Source organism: Penicillium paradoxum, assembly GCF_028828445.1.
Source record: "Penicillium paradoxum strain IBT 22861 chromosome Unknown utg000004l_segment0_segment0, whole genome shotgun sequence".
Lineage (NCBI taxonomy): Eukaryota > Fungi > Ascomycota > Eurotiomycetes > Eurotiales > Aspergillaceae > Penicillium > Penicillium paradoxum.
In genome coordinates this window covers 1,900,050-1,918,100 of record NW_026643182.1, presented here as the reverse complement: position 1 = coordinate 1,918,100, position 18,051 = coordinate 1,900,050, and the positions used below count along the sequence as shown (strand labels likewise).

Genomic DNA, 18,051 nt, shown 5'->3' with positions numbered 1-18,051 from the left:
CGGGAACCCCGAACAACAGAAACAGCGAGGCTGTAAGAGCTTATTGCCATCTGATGTATGACAGGTTACCCTGGGGCGGGCAGTCATCGTTGCTACGAAGATGCAACTGTGATATCGCGACCTGGGCAATGACTCAGGATGGGAAACGGGAGGGGGCCCGACATCCACATTCCGAATGGGAATATGGTCATCTTGGTGTATGTGTACAGAATACATCACGTTCGATGAGATATCGGGGAATATCGTAGATTGTTAGCCTGGGGGCCTTGGGCGGGATTTCGATATTGTCTGTTTTCTTTACGGTCATCTGGGACGGGAAGAGTCGGCCATTAATCGGAGTTAAGGAGGTTGATATGCTGGTGAAAAGTACGCTTGGTGGGTGTGTGGGATTTCACCGCACTTCGCCGATCACGAACGTAATTGTCTATACTTCGAAGGGGTGGAAGGATTTGGCCGAAATTACTGTGGACGGTACTTGGTGATATCTGCTTTGGGTTCACCGGTGCATTTACGCTATTGGTGTTAGAGGTGTTGCACCGACCCAAATGGTGAAGCCTCCGTACGGAGTAGTGGGTTTGGTTGTTACTTCTTCGCTTGGCTTGGCACATGCTTTGGCGCTGAATGGTGGATTGTTGGGATATTGGCACATGCTGGTAGAGTGTGCTTGGGATAGGCTAGAATGACAACCTAAGGAGGAGATGTCTATGGGTAGATCGTCCCGTGTATATGATAGATAAATTCTATTAATGGGATCATACTCTGAGGGATTGGTGCCGTGGGCTGGTTTCAATGGCCAAGCCCGTAGAAAATGGCGAATCGAGTGATCGGAACTTGACTGGCTCGAGAGTGAGGCCGGATGTGGAGATGAGATTACTCAATGGATGTCGTTGACTCCAATAGCAAAACATCAAACTTGGTTGCTGCCATACCATGATTATCTGTCGTAGGAAGTAGATAATGTTTCCGTTATACCAGATACTGCAAGAGTCTCAACACATTCAGTCGTAGTAGAGCAACTTCAGTACAGCGACGATTGATCCATTTGAAAGAGTCACAATAGGACTCTTTGCTAGAACAGATATTCTCATGGGAGTTAGTGAGAAGCAGTCCCAGAGCGTCGTCGATGTTGTATGCGGAGTTGTCAGAAATTGGCAAGTGGTGAAACAACCTCATGGGACGGTCAAGCGAAAGGAAAACACCAAGAATAAATGGGATTGGCCCGTTTAGAGCATATAGCCTCAACCAGCCTGCCCTTTATTTGAGTGATAAGTAGGCCTTGAAGGTCAAGTAGGTGTCCAAGTTTGCCGGGAGACTGTTCACCGGATCCCTTAGACCTGTGCTTCTCTCGCGGGTTGAACCAGCAGGTTCATCGTGGGAATCACCATTATGGGGATGGCTCTGCGGGAATTGAGAGTGTTGGCAAATGAGCTCGAGCAACATGGGCTACCGTACTTGTGTCAGGGCAAACATATCAAAGTCAAGGAAAACAACTACCCCTCTTTCATTAAACCATTTCTCCCCTCCTACCCTTCTCCAATCTCAGAATATGCATCGCTATACCTTTCCCCATGCGCCTATTGCTAGCCCAGGGGCGACAGTCGGTGGAATTGGCCAATACCGGTTTATAGTCCTGACAGATGGGCTACTTCGGTTTGAATGGGCCGAGGATTGCCAGTTTGAAAATCGTGCATCCGTACTGGCAATCAACCGTCACCTACCAGTCCCAGAGTTCCGGGTCAAGGACGACGAGGATAGTCTTCAGATCATTACATCGCGATTCCACCTCACATATGACAAACAGCCATTCTCCCCAAGCGGCCTGAGTGCAATCGTCAAAGGCCACTACAAGCCTCATGGCAGTGTCTGGCGCTATGGAACCCAGGTTACGAATCTGGGCGGCACGGCCCGCACGCTGGACAAGGTCGATGGCCGCATGGAACTGGAACAAGGTATCTTGTCCCGAGAAGGCTTTGCCGCCTTGGATGACTCCAAGTCCATGCTATTTGATAACAGGCAATGGGTGGCCACACGAAGGCCTGGAAATCGTGTGGATGGCTATCTATTTGCTTATGGACATGATTACCGACAGGCCGTGCAGGCCTTTTATCTTCTATCTGGGCCTCAGCCATTGGTGCCCCGATGGGCACTAGGAAATTGGTGGAGTCGATACTACGCCTACAGTGCAGATGAATATCTTTCTCTGATGGACCAGTTTCGCGAGAAGGACATTCCGCTATCGGTAGCGGTACTCGATGTCGATTGGCATATCATTGATGATGAACGTGTCAAGCGTGCTGGGGTGACTGGCTGGACTGGGTATACCTGGAATAAAAAGCTGTTCCCCGACCCAAAGGGCTTCCTGGCAGAGCTCCATCGGCGGAATCTACGCACTTCTCTGAACGATCATCCTGCAGACGGAGTCCAGAGCTATGAAGATCAATATGAAGAGATGGCAAACGCACTGAACCATGATACCTCAATGGGAGACGCAATACCTTTCGACATCACAAATCAATCATTTTTAGACGCCTTCTTTGATGTATTACATCGTCATTTCGAAAAAGAAGGAACGGATCTGTGGTGGGTGGATTGGCAACAGGGGACATATTCGCGGATTCCAGGCATCGATCCGCTGTGGGTTCTAAATCACTACCAATTCTTGGATAGTTCCTTGGACAACAAACGACCTCTCACATTCTCTCGATATGCTGGTCCAGGCAGCCATAGATACCCCATTGGGTTCTCTGGTGATACCGTTGTCTCTTGGGATTCCCTCCATTTCCAGCCGGAGTTCACAGCCACAGCATCAAACATCGGCTACGGCTGGTGGAGTCATGATATTGGCGGTCATTTCCTCGGCGAAAGAAACGAGGAGATGCTCGTTCGTTGGGTGCAGTATGGTGTTTTCTCTCCAATTTTACGTTTGCACTCGACAAACAACCTCTTTAGCGTCAAGGAACCATGGAATCTCGAACCTCCATTTGATCAGATCATGACGGATTATCTTCGACTTCGTCACCGACTCGTTCCATATCTGTACACAATGAACATTCGTGCTGCTGTGGAGGGACTGCCACTTGTCCAGCCCATGTACTGGGGCTATCCGGAGGCAAATGACGCCTACAATGTCCCTAATCAGTACTTGTTTGGCTCTCAGCTCATTGTGGCACCCATCACGACTCCGCAGGATCCTAGATCCCGGAGATCTCAGGTACTCGCATGGCTTCCTCCTGGACGACACGTGGATATCTTCACCGGCGTGGTGTACGATGGAGACCGTCGACTTTGGATAAACAGACATTTAACCAAAATCCCAGTATTCGCACCAGAGGGGGCAATCATCCCCCTTGATGCTACACGCCAGCTTGAGAATGGTTGCGAGGAACCTGCAGTGTTTGAGCTCCTACTAGTCGTTGGTGCTGATGGCGCCTTTGAACTCGTTGAAGATGATGGAAAAGGCCAGTCGCCAGATCAAATCAACTTCCGTCGCACTTCCATCTCCTTTAATCAAACAAATGGCACGTTGCAAATTGGACCGACAATTGGATCTTCTCTCTCTCCGCGTACTCGGGAATGGACCTTGCGTCTCCTTGGATACTCGTCCACTGGGGAGGTCCCAGTCTCCGTTGGCGATGAACAATACACTGTGGAGGGAGAGGAAGTTGACAATGGCCTTTTGTTGAAACTTGGATCTCATCTAGACAATGTGTCCATCATAGTCAAGTTGGAAAACAATCCTACTTTGAATGTGCATCAGCCGGCACCTCGGATTGTGGAGTTCTTGCGTGGTGCTCAGATTGGAATGGATTTGAAGAACAGGATCAAGGTTATTGTGGAGAGCTCCAAGCCTAGACTCGTGCAACTCGGTGAGCTGAATACGCTTGGATTAGATGCTGCTTTGTTGAGTCCAGTTCTTGAATTCCTCCTGGCTGATTCCCGCGTGCTGTGATTGGGGATCGCCAGATGGCCAAAATGTGAGAATCACTAGTTTCAAATTGAACGAACATTGAAGAGAATTCGAGATTGTAATCTATTTTGTGTGGTCTATTCCTATCCATGGCGATACCCCCAAGACTCCTTTTATTCGTTCGTCAATCATAGCCTCTATTTTATTTCCCAACCTCCATGCCCAAGAACCCTATAATACTCTATTTACCAAACAAATGCAAAGGACCAAAATCACGAAGCGATCATAGCACCTGATTAATGATCTCACCAGCGAACCACTTCTCTGTCGCGTTCTTCACAGAAGCCGAAAGGTTTTCCAACGTCCTCTCGGCATACCAAGCAAGATGGGGAGTCAGAACCAAATTCAAACCCGCTGCTTCAGGGCTCAACAACGGTGAATCGCCTCTACCAGCGGGTTCAACAGTATGAACATCCGTCGCGGCACCCGCGATAAGCCCACGCTTGAGACCATCCACCAGCGCCTGCTCATCCACAATCCCACCACGAGCAACATTGATCAACACCGCATACGGAGACATGATCTGCAACTCCGCAGTGGAGATCATATTAACAGTCTCCGAAGTCCGCGGCAAACACAAAACAACCACAGTGGATCGTTTCAAAGCATCCTCGAACAAAAACCGACCGGCCCGAGGAGCCACGCCCTTCCGCTCCGCAATAATCACATTCATCCCGAGGCCCTTTGCCAAGACCTCGATGCGCTTGCCCAGCGATCCATACCCCACAATACACACCGTCTCGTCACTACACAATAACGGGGCCTTTCCATCCGGTGCGCGCACCCGACTAAGTAGCGAGCCATTGGTCTTCCACTCGGTGTCGAGTGCGGGATCTGCGGGCACCGCGATGGTGGCATTGTGCAGCTCGACGAACTTGCGGCGCGTGGCAAAGTACAGGCCGATGGCGTGTTCGCTGACGCTGTCGATATTGCTGCCGGGACAGTGGCAGACGGTGATTCCGCGGGCTGTGGCGGCTGCGATGTCAACGCAGTCGGTGCCGGTCGCCATGATCATGATCAGGCGCAATCTGGGCGTGACTTCTGCACTGAGAACCTCCGCCGACAGGCGGATTGTGGTGGTGATGACGATTGTGGCATCTTTGATGCGGTTGGGTATGTCGGCAGGATTGGTCCATCGGTGGACGGCCCGAGTGTGCGGTACCGGGAGATCGAATTCCGGGATCGTGCAATGGACGGCCTCAATGGCAACGATGTGGTGGGCGTTTTCTTCGACCATGATTGAAGGTGAGTATGTGGAAGAGTACTGGATTGACTGTCAATTAAGTTCTTAACGCTCTATCTCCTAAGTCCGACTCTTGGAAGGTCCCATTGTGGGATTACAGATGCCGACGGTAGCCGAGATGGGTCTCGGGATACTACCGTTATCTCGCCATTATTAGGCGTTGGAACGACGTAAAAATGCGATTTTTCAAGCTCTGAATCTCGACTATAGGTTAATTGCGCCACAGGTAGATAGCGTGCGAGTGCAAGGATCGGAGTTAGGACCCTGCTCCCCCGCGTGGCGTTTTTATATAGATCAACGCCGACGATAGCCGATCTCAGCCTTCGAGGAGATTCATGATTAGTAATACATATCAACATCCAGTAGACCGCATTCGGACCTGTTTTATTGAGAACGGAAGTAAACGACGGTAGCCTCGTAGCAGTAGTCCTTGATTATTCAATTGCTCAAAGCTTTGATGCGAAATAGTCATCATGTCTAGCAAACAAGTACCATATGGTAGGAAGATCCCGAATCATACCAAATAGCATATACTGATACTGCTTTAGTCACATTAGATGTGTTCACATCGCAAAGGTGAGAGTTTCTCTCTTCACCATAGCGACAAGGACCTTCGAGCTGAGCTAATTGAATAAGATAGATTCAAAGGCAACCCTCTCGCCATCGTGAAGCTCGACGACGTCAAGTTGTCGCAAGAGCAAAAGCAACGTATCGCGAAGGAATTCAACTTCTCTGAGACTGTGTTCCTACACGCCGTCATCAGTAATGAAGCCCCTCGGGTGGATATCTTCACTCCCGTTAACGAGATGGAGTTCGCCGGCCATCCGATCCTCGGCGCTGGTCATTTCCTTTTCCGGCGGTTGCGGGGCGATACTCCCTCGAACCGTCTTACAGTAATGACCAAAGCCGGAGCCGTGGGGATATCATTTGATCCAGCTAGCGAGATTGTGTCCGCGGAAGTCCCTCACAATATCCATATCCACCAGCAAGGCGCGGCACTGAGTCATATAGTTCCTGTCCAAGCTAGCTTCAGGGCAGCTTTGGATTTGAAGGGTATAGAACTGTCATCCCCGGTAGTATCTGTTGTCAAAGGTGTCACATATGGACTCGTCGATCTCACTGAGCGACCAGATATCTTCGCCAATATTGTGCCCGGTGGAAGCCCGAATCTTGATCTTGATGAGGGTTGGACACCGTCCTTCACGGGGATTATGTATCACCGGCGTCTTGGCTCTCGCGTGGAGGGTGATTTGGTGATTTGGGATCTCCGTGTACGTATGATCGCGATTGGTTTAGAGGACCCTGCGTGTGGGAGTGGGGGGAGCTCTCTGGGAGCTTACCTTGCGCTGTCAAATAGCCAGAAGGGCCGAAGTCACCGGTTCTATATTGACCAAGGAATTGAGATGGGGAGGGATAGTCGTCTCATTGTCGATGTGCTCTTAGATGAGGATGGGAAGAAAGTCTCTAGTATCAAACTTGCTGGTCATGCCGCGTTTGTGGCGGAAGGGAACATCTTTGTTGAATGAACATTCTAGATGGAAATTTTGAGGGTATATCATTTTAGTTGCTTGTATGTAATCGGGGATTTAGGCGATTTGGCAACTAGATTTGTCGGTATATAAAGGTAGGTATCTCAAGAACTACAACCCCTTACTGAAGAGCTCTCCTCCTATCTCCTTGAGCAGCGGTTCCTTCTGTACAGCTTTGACCTTCATCTTTTCGGAAATTGTCTCTGCCACACCCATCGCGCGACAAAGATCTACCAGAGACCCATCCATCGGAGCTTCATAGACAATAAGTCCGAGGGCAAACAATAACCCATGCAAAGCTTCCACACTCTCGTCCTCGCGCGACACGGCCTCAAGTAATGATGCAGTCAGTTCGACCTGATCTTCCTCGGACAAGGGATCGGGTCTCTGATCAAAGCGAGCATTGTGATTGAATGCAGCAAGATTGTATGCAAAGGAGGCAGCGACGACGCGGAGGCTGGTGTGAGAGTCTAGGAGGGAGTTGGTTGCGAGACTCAGGCAAGTCTCACGTAGCGGTGAAGACGAGGAGGTGAGCTGCTCTGGGTAGAGAGGTGTGCTGAAGAGGTTGCAGACTAGTTGGAGAGCCACGATGCGGAGATTGTAAGGGCACGCCGATAGATCTTCTTGAGAGAGTGGTGCAAGAAGAGTAAGCAGGGTTTCATGTTGGGCTTCCTCGGCGAAGTAGCCACTTGCACGCGGATCAAGTAGAAGAAGTCGAACTAAATCAACCACAGCAAAATGGCTTCCGCTAGGAAGTGTCGAATATGCAGAATTTAATGTCATGGCGAAGGTATGCAAATCTGGAACCCTGATATTCGCAACAGGTCCGGTCATTGAATGACGCAACTTAACAAATTCAATAACCTCTGTAACACCGCGGCCTTCTTTGAAAGCGTCTGGCAGTTTTTGGAGGAGCTTTTCCAACGGTGGAACCTTTTTGTACATGACGAGGTTGGTGATCTCTCGCTGGAGACTGGGGAGCCGTAGCTGGCGATGGGGATGGGCTGGATATGCCATCTCCAACAATGTACGAACATTTTCCACAAGTTTTGCAGGGGCTTCACTGCTCCATTGGTCTAGCTTCTGCCCTTTCAAGAATGTCATAAAGGTTGGCGTTGAGCGGACGCTATATTCCATGGCCACATCGCGAGCTACGCCGACATCAACCTTGATGAGAGTTCCCCGCTCGCCTGCTTCTGCTGCAAGTTGGTCATAAGTTGGATAGACAAGCTTGCAGGTCGGACTTGTTGAAGACGTGAAGAAGATAACCGCGCATGAATGGGAAGCACTAGATAGTTCGCTTTGAAGCTGACTGACATTGCCCACAATACGGACTGTGCCTGTTCCTGGGCGTGCTACTGGCTGAGGTGCAGGAGGAACAACCCTGGCTGTGGGTGGCTGAGCACTTGGCCCAGGAGCAATACCTGTACCGGTGCCTTGCGTGACGCCCTTGAGAGCCATCTCGATCTGAGGCTTCATCATCTGCCCAAATGGCGTTTCAAGGAAAGTGCGCGGAAGATTGATGATACGCTCTGGGATACTCTTGCCCACAAGGAGCATTGAGAGGTCTTGAGTGAAGTTATTGCAGTTGTGCAGGAAGAGATCGTATGACTGGAATGAATTAGACATGATTGTACGTTTCAAGTTGTCGAAGAACGAACCTCGGGTGTATATATGGTCGCCAATGAGCCGAGATATTCCTCAATAACTTCAGTTGGAAGCTCCGTAGTGCCCAATTTCACGACCTCTATGGGCTGTCCATGATGGGTACTTCCTGGCGCAGCGGTCTGAATACCCTGGCCGAAATAATATTCGACGCCGTTGAGCACGATGGATGTATGATAGATCGCATCCATTTGTATCCCTGTGAGGGCCAGGGAATACTACTCATATTAGACTCTGCTTTCTTTGAACGAGCTGAAATGCACCTACCATCCGGGCCATGCCCTATATTTACAATTAGTCAATCATTACGGAATTGGAGCGGAATAACTCACCTTGGAAAGATCATAGATATAGAGTGAGACATCCATCATAAAACAGGCTATGTCAAATGTCGAATGTCAAATGTAGAATGTCGAGTGTCAAGACGAGGTGAAAGCCTCAAGATAAAGAGCATCTGCCCCCAGGCTCCGATCCGATAACGTCAGCTACGACGGGGGCTATCCATCGTCTTCGATGATTTTCTGCAGCATCTTATATTCGCTTCTGCTTCACTCCGTTGAATTTACAGAGGTGACTCGTTGAGCATCAATATATAGCCCAAGTCTCTGGGAGAATCCCTTTGACGGTTATCCCATCAACAGGAACGCTAAGCTCAATCATAAAACGATTCACAGCCAGGGCGGAGGTCATGATTTCTCAACTTGAAATATAAAATTACAAATTTCAGGATCCTTCCATTTACACTCAGGAAATATCCATCTAAAACTTACATACTTAGTATGAGTGAGGTCAACCATAATCTGCACGGAGTGCTCCGTAGATCGTTTTGCAATCGGAGCCGCACTCCCCACCTCCATCATAACCCCAATTCTCATCTTGTTTCTTGCGACATGCCACTCTGCTAGAGCCGCCCAGTTCTGCCCTACAAAGATCTACATGGTGAGATACCCGTGCTATTGTCATTCCCTCCCCCAATCTAACATCCACACAGCCTCCCAAAAAGCGCGGAGCTGCAAGCTCCTCCGCACCGGCACCGAAGCGCGGACGCGCCTCCAAGCTCGCCAAGGAGAACAACATCACAGCCGAAGAAGAAAACGAAATCAAAGAAGTCTTCCATCTATTCTCCGACAAGCATGCAGATTTCCCCGACGAGAAGGAAGGAGTGATTCCCCGGGGAAGATGTGCGCAAGGCACTGGTGTAAGCTCCCCTACGTCTACCTATACGGAGTACCCAACGACAATTACCTACACCCTTCCTCTGTACTTCATGCCCTGAGGCAAACTAAATGATATAGCTCCCGCTAACAATTTCTCCCCAACAGCGCCCTCGGCCTCCCACCCACCGACTCGAGCGAACTCGCAGAAATCCTCTCCGCCCTCGACCCAACTCTGACCGGCTACGTACCCTACAGTCCCTTTGTCTCTATCGCAGCGGCCAAGTTGCGCTCGCGCGATGACGAGGCTATGACTGCCGAGGTGGATGATGCCTATCAGCTTTTTACGCGTGGCACGGACGGCCCTATTACACTGTCGCATCTGCGGCGCATTGCGCGCGACTTGAAGGAGGATAGTGTGGACGACGAGCTGCTCAAGGATATGATTCTGGAGGGGAATGGTGGTGCTGGGTTGAGTGCTGGTGTGACTTTGGAGCAATTCCATGATGTCATGACCCGGGCTGGTGTGTTTTAGACAGGAGTGAGAGTGTGGATATGCCTGGCTGCTCTTCTTGTTTGGATGGATATAAGCGTTGGCTTCGGCGTTTCAATGTGGTGTCTTTTCTGTGGTGTTCATTTCTTTTTAGCAAGGAGTCGGGGAATTTTGACATGTTGGCCCGACGTTCATTCATCGAAGTGAATCTAATATTGCAATACTGCATTTAGGCTCAGGGGACTCCTAGAAGATGATTTGTGCAAAATCAATTATCATTTGTAATGTTGCATTGTGATTGTAGATACATGCTTTCCTCCACCGGCTTTCGCGAAAAACATCGAAGAATTAAGCCCGGTGCTAGCAAAAGAAAAAGGAAAAAGATAAAGTAGAGAAACACAGCCATTGGAAAAAAAAGCAACAAAGGAGCAGAATAGAAGATATGACCCGCGCATCAACCATGAAAGAACTCCTGAAAATATTTGCGAAACCTGTATCATGCAAAAGCCGCGATGGAGGAAAGTGGAGGTAACAGCTGAAGTGTTTAGGAGATCTCGTCAGCCATGCCGATATCCTGGCCAGCGTTGGCCTGGGGGGCGGCGCCATTGACGGGAGCAGCACCCTCGGCCGGGGGAGCATCAGTGGAGAAGTAATCAACCATCTCGGCGTCAAGCTCCTCAACGGTCTTGGGCTTGCCACGGCCGGCGTTGCGACCACGAGAGCGAGCAGGACCCTTGCCACGGCGAGCTCCCTTCTCGGCAGCGGCATTCTTGTTCTCCTTTGCCTTGGGAGCCGCAGCAGACTTGGGGCGAGCCTTGTGGCTGTGAATGGTTAGATATGTGATGTGAATTAAAAACCAAGAAGGATAATAACTTACGCGATGCGCTCAGTCAGAGGCTTGGGAGCAGGAATGGTGGGAGCGTGGGATGCATCATAGACAACTTCAATCTATTACATGAGTCAGTCATTGTTGTAAGTGAAGTCAGCCAGGGCAATGAAATTTACCTTCATGGGACGACCATCGACAAGGAGACCATTGAGCTCCTTGGTGGCCTTGGCAGCGGTATCTGGCTTGTTGAAGATGATGGAGGCAATGCCACGGCTGGTACCGTTCTGGTTGTAGGTGAGCATAACCCGTCGGACAGGACCGGCAGACTTGTTGAAGTATTCCTATAGCGCAGAGACGATTAGTATACTCGTCAGAAACTTCAGCGATAGCGACTGTTCTCGCGCCTTGAGAAGTGGCGGCGCAAACGAAGACGGCCAAGGTGAGATAAAGAGAGAGCATCAGCGAGCACGCAGCAACCGATCATCCGTCTCGTCCCAAGACTGGAGCATGGAATACACAAGGTCCATAACTGCGTTCCTTCAACGGATCGCAGGCTTATTCCCCATGATGCGACACAAAATCACATAAAAAATGCACAGCAGCAATTTCCACTTCTTCCATCCACCCTTCCAGTGATCACAACAAGTCCTTCAACAGAAGCATCCTTTCGCGTCGCTGGAATCGACACAGAATTTGTCCACGAGAATCCATCTGCCCATGAATTCGTCAAGCCAACAAAGTAGGGGCTATATCAAGCATAATTTGAATCTCTGAGTCACTAGCGTAGGTAACCACCCCATAGCAGTAAGACTCTGCCCGTATTGAGATACAAATCAGAAAAGCTCTGAACAGGCGGGTTTCAGTCTGCCCGCTGAACCCGTTTCCCACTGCTGTGCTAATTTGCTCGCTGATGCCCGAACGGATCTCGAAGTAGAACACATGAAAGGGATGCGCAAATTGGAAGAGAGGTCAGGATGATGAATTTTCATCAATCATCCTCGGCATAGTACTCAGAGAACAAGGCAGGTGGATTCTCCAGGAGGAAATCAACACGAGCAATGTGCATCTTTTCACCGTACTGCCACACTGCTCAACTTCTGGTCTCGCAAAGCGCCAGCAATATCAAGATATGTGCAGAGACATGCAGAAGGAGCAAAATGTGGGTGCCGTGCATCAAGGGAGATCCATAGATGCAAGAGGTAGAGAGATGTCGGAAGGCGGGTCGAAATCGTTTGCGCCGCGAAATTCTCGAGGATAACGATGGCGATGGAAGCCAATATGAGAGCCTTTAGATCAACATACCTTGACATTGGCCTCGGACACATCGGAAGGCTGAGAATGTTAGTGCATGGACGAGCATAGCGAATCAAGGAGTGACACATAGATGACTTACCAATCCGCTGACAAGAATCTTGCTGGAACCAGTTTGGGCGACAGGGGTTGGGTGAGCAGGCTTGGGAGCAGCCTTGGTGGACTTTTTCACACCTCCGACGGCAGAAGGCTTAGTCGCAGTACGGCGAGCACCAGCACGACGACGAGCAGTGTGGCGAGCGGTCTGGCGACGGCTACCGACGAGATCATCCAGGGACTTGTCGAGGTTGGCAGACATGATTGCGATGGAACGAAGTTGGCAGTTTGCAAGCTCAACGGGAAGTCGCGTGACCAAGTGATCGGGGAGTGAGCGCAAAGTGCGAGAGCGGTGAAATTAGAAGAAACTGGAATCTCGAGAGAACTTAAGGAGATGGAAGTGTTTTCTAGGCAGGAGCAGTGGATGAATCTTGTCAAAAGGGAGATGCGAGCGACGAGAGGGGGCAAGGCGTCAGACTTCGCACTAAGCCCTTTTGGGAGCAACCACGACCAACCACCTGATTGGATGTGATTGAGCCCCAATGACGAAGCTCTATTGATCGCATGCAACGATCCATTCATCCCATTGACTCATTCGCTTATTATGCGAGAAAATTGAATGGTGAGAGGCTACATCCATTCTCTGTTATTCTAAACAGGTGAAAAATCATTATGTACAGGCCCAGCCTGACAGAAAATAGACTATGGAACGATACACACCCAACTCCGAGCGTAGTAATCGTGTAGCGGACGACAGAAATGACAAAAAAAAAAACCAGATTATCACGCTGGAGTCGGAAAATGCATTAACTCTTGAGAGCTTCCAATCGACCACGCATCTGCGCAAGAGTGGCTTCTTGATCTTCGAACTCCTCCTCAGCTTGTGGGGATTCGGGCTCTGAGATTTTGGACACAGGTGGTGCAGTGACAGGCTGGGCCTGTGCGAGCTTGCCCTGAAGCACTTCCTGTAAGATCTTTTCAATCTCGGAGTCTGCTTCATCCTCCTCATCCTCGAACATTGAAGGGTCTGTGATAGCATCATCAACCATCTCTTCGATAATGCCTGCCCTGACCAACTCTGAAGAGAGCTGGTGCATGGTCGAAGACAATTGAGGTAGGCGGACCAATGTGTTTACATCCTTCATGATACCTGTCGATTTTTGAAGACTGCCCTGGATTTTGCGCGCCGAGAACGCTTCATTCACTTGCATCCCCACGCTCTGTAGTTGAGCTCGGCTGGTATGCAGCCGTGCAGTTTGTTTCCGAATTCGCACCAGCTCCCTCGCAAATACTTTAGTGTCATTGGTAGCCTGTTTGGCCTGGGATGGATTTCGCTGGGCTCGTTTAGAGGCATTCACGATGTGCTGGCGAGTCTGGTTATCGCTCATTTTCAGCCGGGCTAGATCGCGGTCGAGTTGCCGTGTATTGGTGCGTATTAACGCATTGCATTTTCTCATCTAAAAGCGCAATATTCATCAGTTTCATGCTTCTCAAAAAGGCATTAACGAGCCACTCCATTTGCCTACCTGGGCTTGTGGGTCGGGCCCAAAGAACACCGCCTTGAGGCTTTCCATGATTGGTGTCTCGTAGTAAGGGAAGACCGAAGGAAGAAATCAAGCTGTTAGATCGATTGGGCCAAGTTTGTTCACCAAATGACTATAGTCTCAAGGTGAGGTTCGATCAGCGGCACGGCTCATGCCCGGTGCATGGTCTTGGAAATGGGCGGGGTAAGGCTGATCGTCTGCTGGGTTGGCGCAATTCCAAACCCTCAGAATACAATGAAACAGAGCCCTACTTCAAGACCAAAGTTGCAGGATCTTGAGGTCACTCTTGGAGATCTGTGTTTACTGATGCCTGGCAACCTCCACGGATGCGACCACACCAGCCGCGGCGATAGTACCTGAGTCAGCCCTGACGTAATCTTGGGTTGTCCCACATCTTGGATGCCTGAGGCGACCATCCCGATTGTTCCACCAGTTTCTACAACGTTGTAGCTCAGTAAGTGAATGCGGTTGAGCTTCTCCGAACACTTCTTCATCACTTTTTGACCACGTTTTCTATCTCCCTCCCTTTTCCCAATTCTTCTCAGTTATTATCCACTCTTAATCCAATATGTCTCAGACCTTGACTCCCGAAGGTAGGTTGTGACTGCTCTACTTCTTCCCCGCTCTCGAACGCGGGACTGCACATTTTGCATGCGATATACTATGACGTTATCCCATAATTCAAGCTGTTTCGAGGGATCGACTATATGAGATCTATGATCTCATTTTTACTTTGAGATCAAGGCGCTGACATGATGTTTTCTTTGCAGTTACCTGGGCCCAGCGCTCCTCCGACTCGGAGCCTGAGCGCAACTACCTCTACGTGAACATCAAGGTTGCCGATGTTCCTAAGGCCGACACTACCCTCAGCATCACCGAGAAGAATGTTTCTTTCAAGGGCCAGTCCAAGAAGGGCGTAACATACAGCGTCTCTCTTGACCTCTTTGCCGAGATCGACCCCGAGAACAGCAAAGTCAACCACAATGACCGTGAGGTCGAGCTCGTTCTCCGCAAGAAGGAGCTCAAGGAGGAGTTCTGGCCCCGTCTGCTCGAGAGCAAGCAGAAGATGCACTTCCTGAAGACCGACTTCGACAAGGTACGTGCGGTCGTTTATTCCAACTGACGATGGATGTTGACTGACTGTTTGAAGTGGGTGGATGAGGATGAGCAGGACGAGGCCGGTGAGGATGACTATGCCAACAACTTCGGCGGCTTCGGTGGTGAGGACCCCAACGCCGGTGCCGGTGCCGGTGGCCTCGGCAACATCGACTTCTCCAAGCTTGGTGGCATGCCTGGCATGGGTGGTATGGGCGGTGGTATGCCCGACCTCAGTGCTTTGGCCGGTATGGGTGGTATGGGTGGTATGGGTGGTATGCCCGGCGGCCAAGGTGCTGAGGAAGAAGATGATGTAAGTTTGCTTAACTATGCATGATTTTTGGTCGTTTATTAACCCAACTCCACAGGATGATCTCCCCGACCTTGAGGAGGCTGAAGGCCAGAAGTCCACCAAGATCCAGGAGGTTTCTTAAATGAGTGATGCTTGCTTTCTGCGAAATCTTTGACGACCAGAAATGAAAAATTGAAGGCGCTCCGAGACGCCTCCATGATGATGTGCCGAAGATGGATTTGCTTGGGTTTTTGGCCGTCCACTGGCTGCAGCGCTATTTTGATCAGGCAGCTTTGGTCCAAGGCCGACCTTTCTAAATAGCGGATCTATCTCATTGAAAACATCCCAATGATTGATGAAGCGTGATGAGGGGCCATAGCTCGCGTAGACTAATGTAACCGTTAACATTGTACCCTGCTCAACCTTTATTCAAACTTCGCATAGTTACATATAAGGTATCCGAGGGACATTTTCAACGATTTTTCCGGTTTTGAAAGGTTCATTGGTCTTCCTGGCAGCATCGTGACAAATGTGTGGACGCCCATGACATGGTAGTATTTTCAAATCAAGTGATTACATAGATGATTGAATTGATCTGAATGCACTACATATAAGATACATGTTAAGATTGATTGCTATCTACCAAATTATATCCCGGCACGTTCACTATATGTTATAGGTGTGTCTTTTCTTTTGCGTATTGTTCTTCATCTATCCCATTGCAGCGAATCGCTAAAGTCATGCCTTTATACATTCAGAAAGAAAGAAAACCAGAAGTGATTAGACTGTCTCCTAGGAACTAGACAATTTCATTTGGCTCTTGTCTAGGATATCCATCGTATCTGCACTTGCAAAGCAAGGCCCTATTATTGTGGGTGTTGAGGGCAGGAATCAGTGGGCATATGACGCATGTCACCGTGAAGCCCTAGAGAGCGATTAGAAATCTCGACTGTACACCAGATATAGAACTTTCGACGAGTATTCCCAGCAGTATAGCCTTGTAAACACAGAAAGCATGCAGTATGAGTTTCGGGCTGTCTGTAGAGACGCCGAGACGCTGGAGTAAAAAGATCGAAGGACCCGCACCGTCATTGGTTAACCAAAAATTGCCGTCACACTCTCTCACCCCTCGTTTTCGAGATTCGACATTTCACTCGACAACAACCTTGGCATTCTTGCCCACTCCGTATCCTTCTTTCAGATCTCCCTGTCGTTCTTTCAGGTTGCATCAGCGTCTTTTCTTTCCTTGTTAACGGAGGCGCACTCTAGGTTGGCGCATTTTCACATTTTTACTCTTCCCCGAAGCCGCGACGTCACGTCCGCCCAACCGTCACCATGCCTCCCAAGAAGGTTGACCAGCCTAAGAAGAAGAAGGCTACCGTTGAGGATAAGTCCTTTGGTATGAAAAATGTACGCCATCGCCCCGCATCGAGGTCTTCAATACTCGCCTCGCTATATACCAAGTCCTAACATCATATACAGAAAAAAGGTGGTGCCGCCAAGAAGCAGATCCAACAGTTGCAAGCACAGGCAGCAAGCAACAAGAACCTAGACGAAAAGAGGAAGGCCGCCGAAAAAGAAAAACGCGAGGCTGAGAAGCGGGCCGCTGAGCAGGCCAGGAAAGAGAATCTTGAGCTGTTCAAGCCCGTGCAGGTTCAGAAAGTCGCCTTCGGTGTCGACCCGAAGACTGTCCTCTGTATCTTCTTCAAGCAAGGACACTGCGAGAAGGGCCGGAAGTGCAAATTCTCGCACGATCCCAATGTCGAGCGCAAGGCAGCCAAGAAGGATCTGTACACTGATACTCGTGATGAGAAGGCCGAGGAGGAAGCGAAGAAACAAAAGGATACCATGGATGAATGGGACGAGGAGAAGCTGCGCAGTGTCGTTATGAGCAAACACGGAAACCCGCGCACAACAACCGACAAGGTGTGCAAATTCTTCATCGAGGCAGTGGAGAACCAAAAATACGGTTGGTTCTGGACTTGTCCGAACGGAGGAGACAAGTGCATGTACAAGCACAGCTTGCCGCCAGGGTATGTGTATCCACCATTCAATTGTGAGCCATATCCCATACTAACACCGTGAGCAGATTCATCCTGAAGACCAGGGAGCAGAGAGCCGCCGAGAAGGCCCTCAGGGATAAATCACCCTTAAATACCCTCACCCTAGAGGACTGGTTGGATTCGGAGCGTCACAAGTTGACCGGTACCCTAACTCCCGTCACCCCAGAGACCTTTGCCCAGTGGAAGAAGGAGCGTCTGGACAAGAAGGCTGCTGAGCAGCAAGCACAGCAGGCTAAGGAGGCCACTGGTCGTACACTGTTCGAGAGTGGCAACTGGGCCGATGAGGACAGTGAGCCTGAGGAGGGCGAGGATGAAAGTGGAACCTGGAACTTGTCAGTTATGCGGAGAGAGACCGAGAGACTGCGCGAACTGAAGGAGGAGGAACGTCTTCTCAAGGCCAATGGTGGGGAGCTGCCCACCATTACTCCTCAAGCTGCTGGTTGAGCCCATATATACCTTCACGATACTAGATTCGTGGGCCCTTGCGGATCCTTCTCCCCAGGCAACATGGGATCTTCACGTTTGTTCCATGTTGCCATACGGTCGGATCGCGATGTCGAGTGATCGCTACAATCGCCTGTCCCAACGGCTCGCTTTGTACGCAACCTCACTCATCACCGAGGGCTCGGTTGGTCGCCTTTTCCTTCCAATCTCAATACGTGTGTACCACAAATGTCATGCGCAGAAGGAAATGTCAAGGCTGACTAGCCACAGGGGCGCACAGGCTCAATGAGACTTGTGTCCCATGTGACAGAAGAATCAACGGCCGAGATACCTTTTGATAGCACCTTGTTATTTTGTTGGTAGCAAAAAGTTCGTTCTTTCAAATG

General features: G+C 49.9%; 9 protein-coding genes across 9 annotated transcripts; 5 read left to right on the top strand and 4 right to left on the bottom strand.

Moving 5' to 3' along the window:
• Positions 1–1,546: 1,546 nt before the first annotated feature.
• N7457_004459 (glycoside hydrolase family 31 protein) lies at positions 1,547–3,949 on the top strand (the record flags this gene model as incomplete). The annotated part of the gene is made up of 1 exon (XM_057175504.1): positions 1,547–3,949. The coding sequence occupies one exon, from the start codon at positions 1,547–1,549 to the stop codon at positions 3,947–3,949; it is 2,403 nt and encodes an 800-aa protein (XP_057032551.1).
• A 241-nt stretch (positions 3,950–4,190) lies between these two features.
• N7457_004458 (D-isomer specific 2-hydroxyacid dehydrogenase family protein) lies at positions 4,191–5,204 on the bottom strand (the record flags this gene model as incomplete). Its single annotated transcript, XM_057175503.1, has 1 exon — positions 4,191–5,204. The coding sequence occupies one exon, from the start codon at positions 5,202–5,204 to the stop codon at positions 4,191–4,193; it is 1,014 nt and encodes a 337-aa protein (XP_057032550.1).
• Positions 5,205–5,683: 479 nt separating this feature from the next.
• On the top strand, positions 5,684–6,736 carry N7457_004457 (PhzF family phenazine biosynthesis protein; the record flags this gene model as incomplete). Its single annotated transcript, XM_057175502.1, has 3 exons — positions 5,684–5,708; positions 5,759–5,786; positions 5,851–6,736. The coding sequence occupies 3 exons, from the start codon at positions 5,684–5,686 to the stop codon at positions 6,734–6,736; spliced, it is 939 nt and encodes a 312-aa protein (XP_057032549.1).
• Positions 6,737–6,850: 114 nt separating this feature from the next.
• On the bottom strand, positions 6,851–8,595 carry N7457_004456 (bifunctional C97 family peptidase/thioredoxin family protein; the record flags this gene model as incomplete). The annotated part of the gene is made up of 2 exons (XM_057175501.1): positions 6,851–8,350; positions 8,401–8,595. The coding sequence occupies 2 exons, from the start codon at positions 8,593–8,595 to the stop codon at positions 6,851–6,853; spliced, it is 1,695 nt and encodes a 564-aa protein (XP_057032548.1).
• A 745-nt stretch (positions 8,596–9,340) lies between these two features.
• Positions 9,341–10,093, top strand: N7457_004455 (EF-hand superfamily Ca2+-modulated protein; the record flags this gene model as incomplete). The annotated part of the gene is made up of 3 exons (XM_057175500.1): positions 9,341–9,343; positions 9,396–9,664; positions 9,727–10,093. The coding sequence occupies 3 exons, from the start codon at positions 9,341–9,343 to the stop codon at positions 10,091–10,093; spliced, it is 639 nt and encodes a 212-aa protein (XP_057032547.1).
• Positions 10,094–10,595: 502 nt separating this feature from the next.
• Positions 10,596–12,489, bottom strand: N7457_004454 (putative RNA annealing protein Yra1; the record flags this gene model as incomplete). The annotated part of the gene is made up of 5 exons (XM_057175499.1): positions 10,596–10,872; positions 10,929–10,999; positions 11,057–11,221; positions 12,183–12,212; positions 12,274–12,489. 5 exons carry the CDS (start codon positions 12,487–12,489, stop codon positions 10,596–10,598), a joined length of 759 nt encoding a protein of 252 aa, XP_057032546.1.
• Positions 12,490–13,033: 544 nt separating this feature from the next.
• On the bottom strand, positions 13,034–13,801 carry N7457_004453 (ESCRT-III subunit protein VPS24; the record flags this gene model as incomplete). The annotated part of the gene is made up of 2 exons (XM_057175498.1): positions 13,034–13,684; positions 13,754–13,801. The coding sequence occupies 2 exons, from the start codon at positions 13,799–13,801 to the stop codon at positions 13,034–13,036; spliced, it is 699 nt and encodes a 232-aa protein (XP_057032545.1).
• Positions 13,802–14,339: 538 nt separating this feature from the next.
• Positions 14,340–15,300, top strand: wos2 (Hsp90 cochaperone SBA1; the record flags this gene model as incomplete). The annotated part of the gene is made up of 4 exons (XM_057175497.1): positions 14,340–14,364; positions 14,542–14,867; positions 14,922–15,179; positions 15,235–15,300. The coding sequence occupies 4 exons, from the start codon at positions 14,340–14,342 to the stop codon at positions 15,298–15,300; spliced, it is 675 nt and encodes a 224-aa protein (XP_057032544.1).
• Positions 15,301–16,493: 1,193 nt separating this feature from the next.
• On the top strand, positions 16,494–17,665 carry N7457_004451 (translation machinery-associated protein TMA46; the record flags this gene model as incomplete). The annotated part of the gene is made up of 3 exons (XM_057175496.1): positions 16,494–16,568; positions 16,641–17,191; positions 17,248–17,665. The coding sequence occupies 3 exons, from the start codon at positions 16,494–16,496 to the stop codon at positions 17,663–17,665; spliced, it is 1,044 nt and encodes a 347-aa protein (XP_057032543.1).
• Between the last annotated feature and the right edge of the window lie 386 nt (positions 17,666–18,051).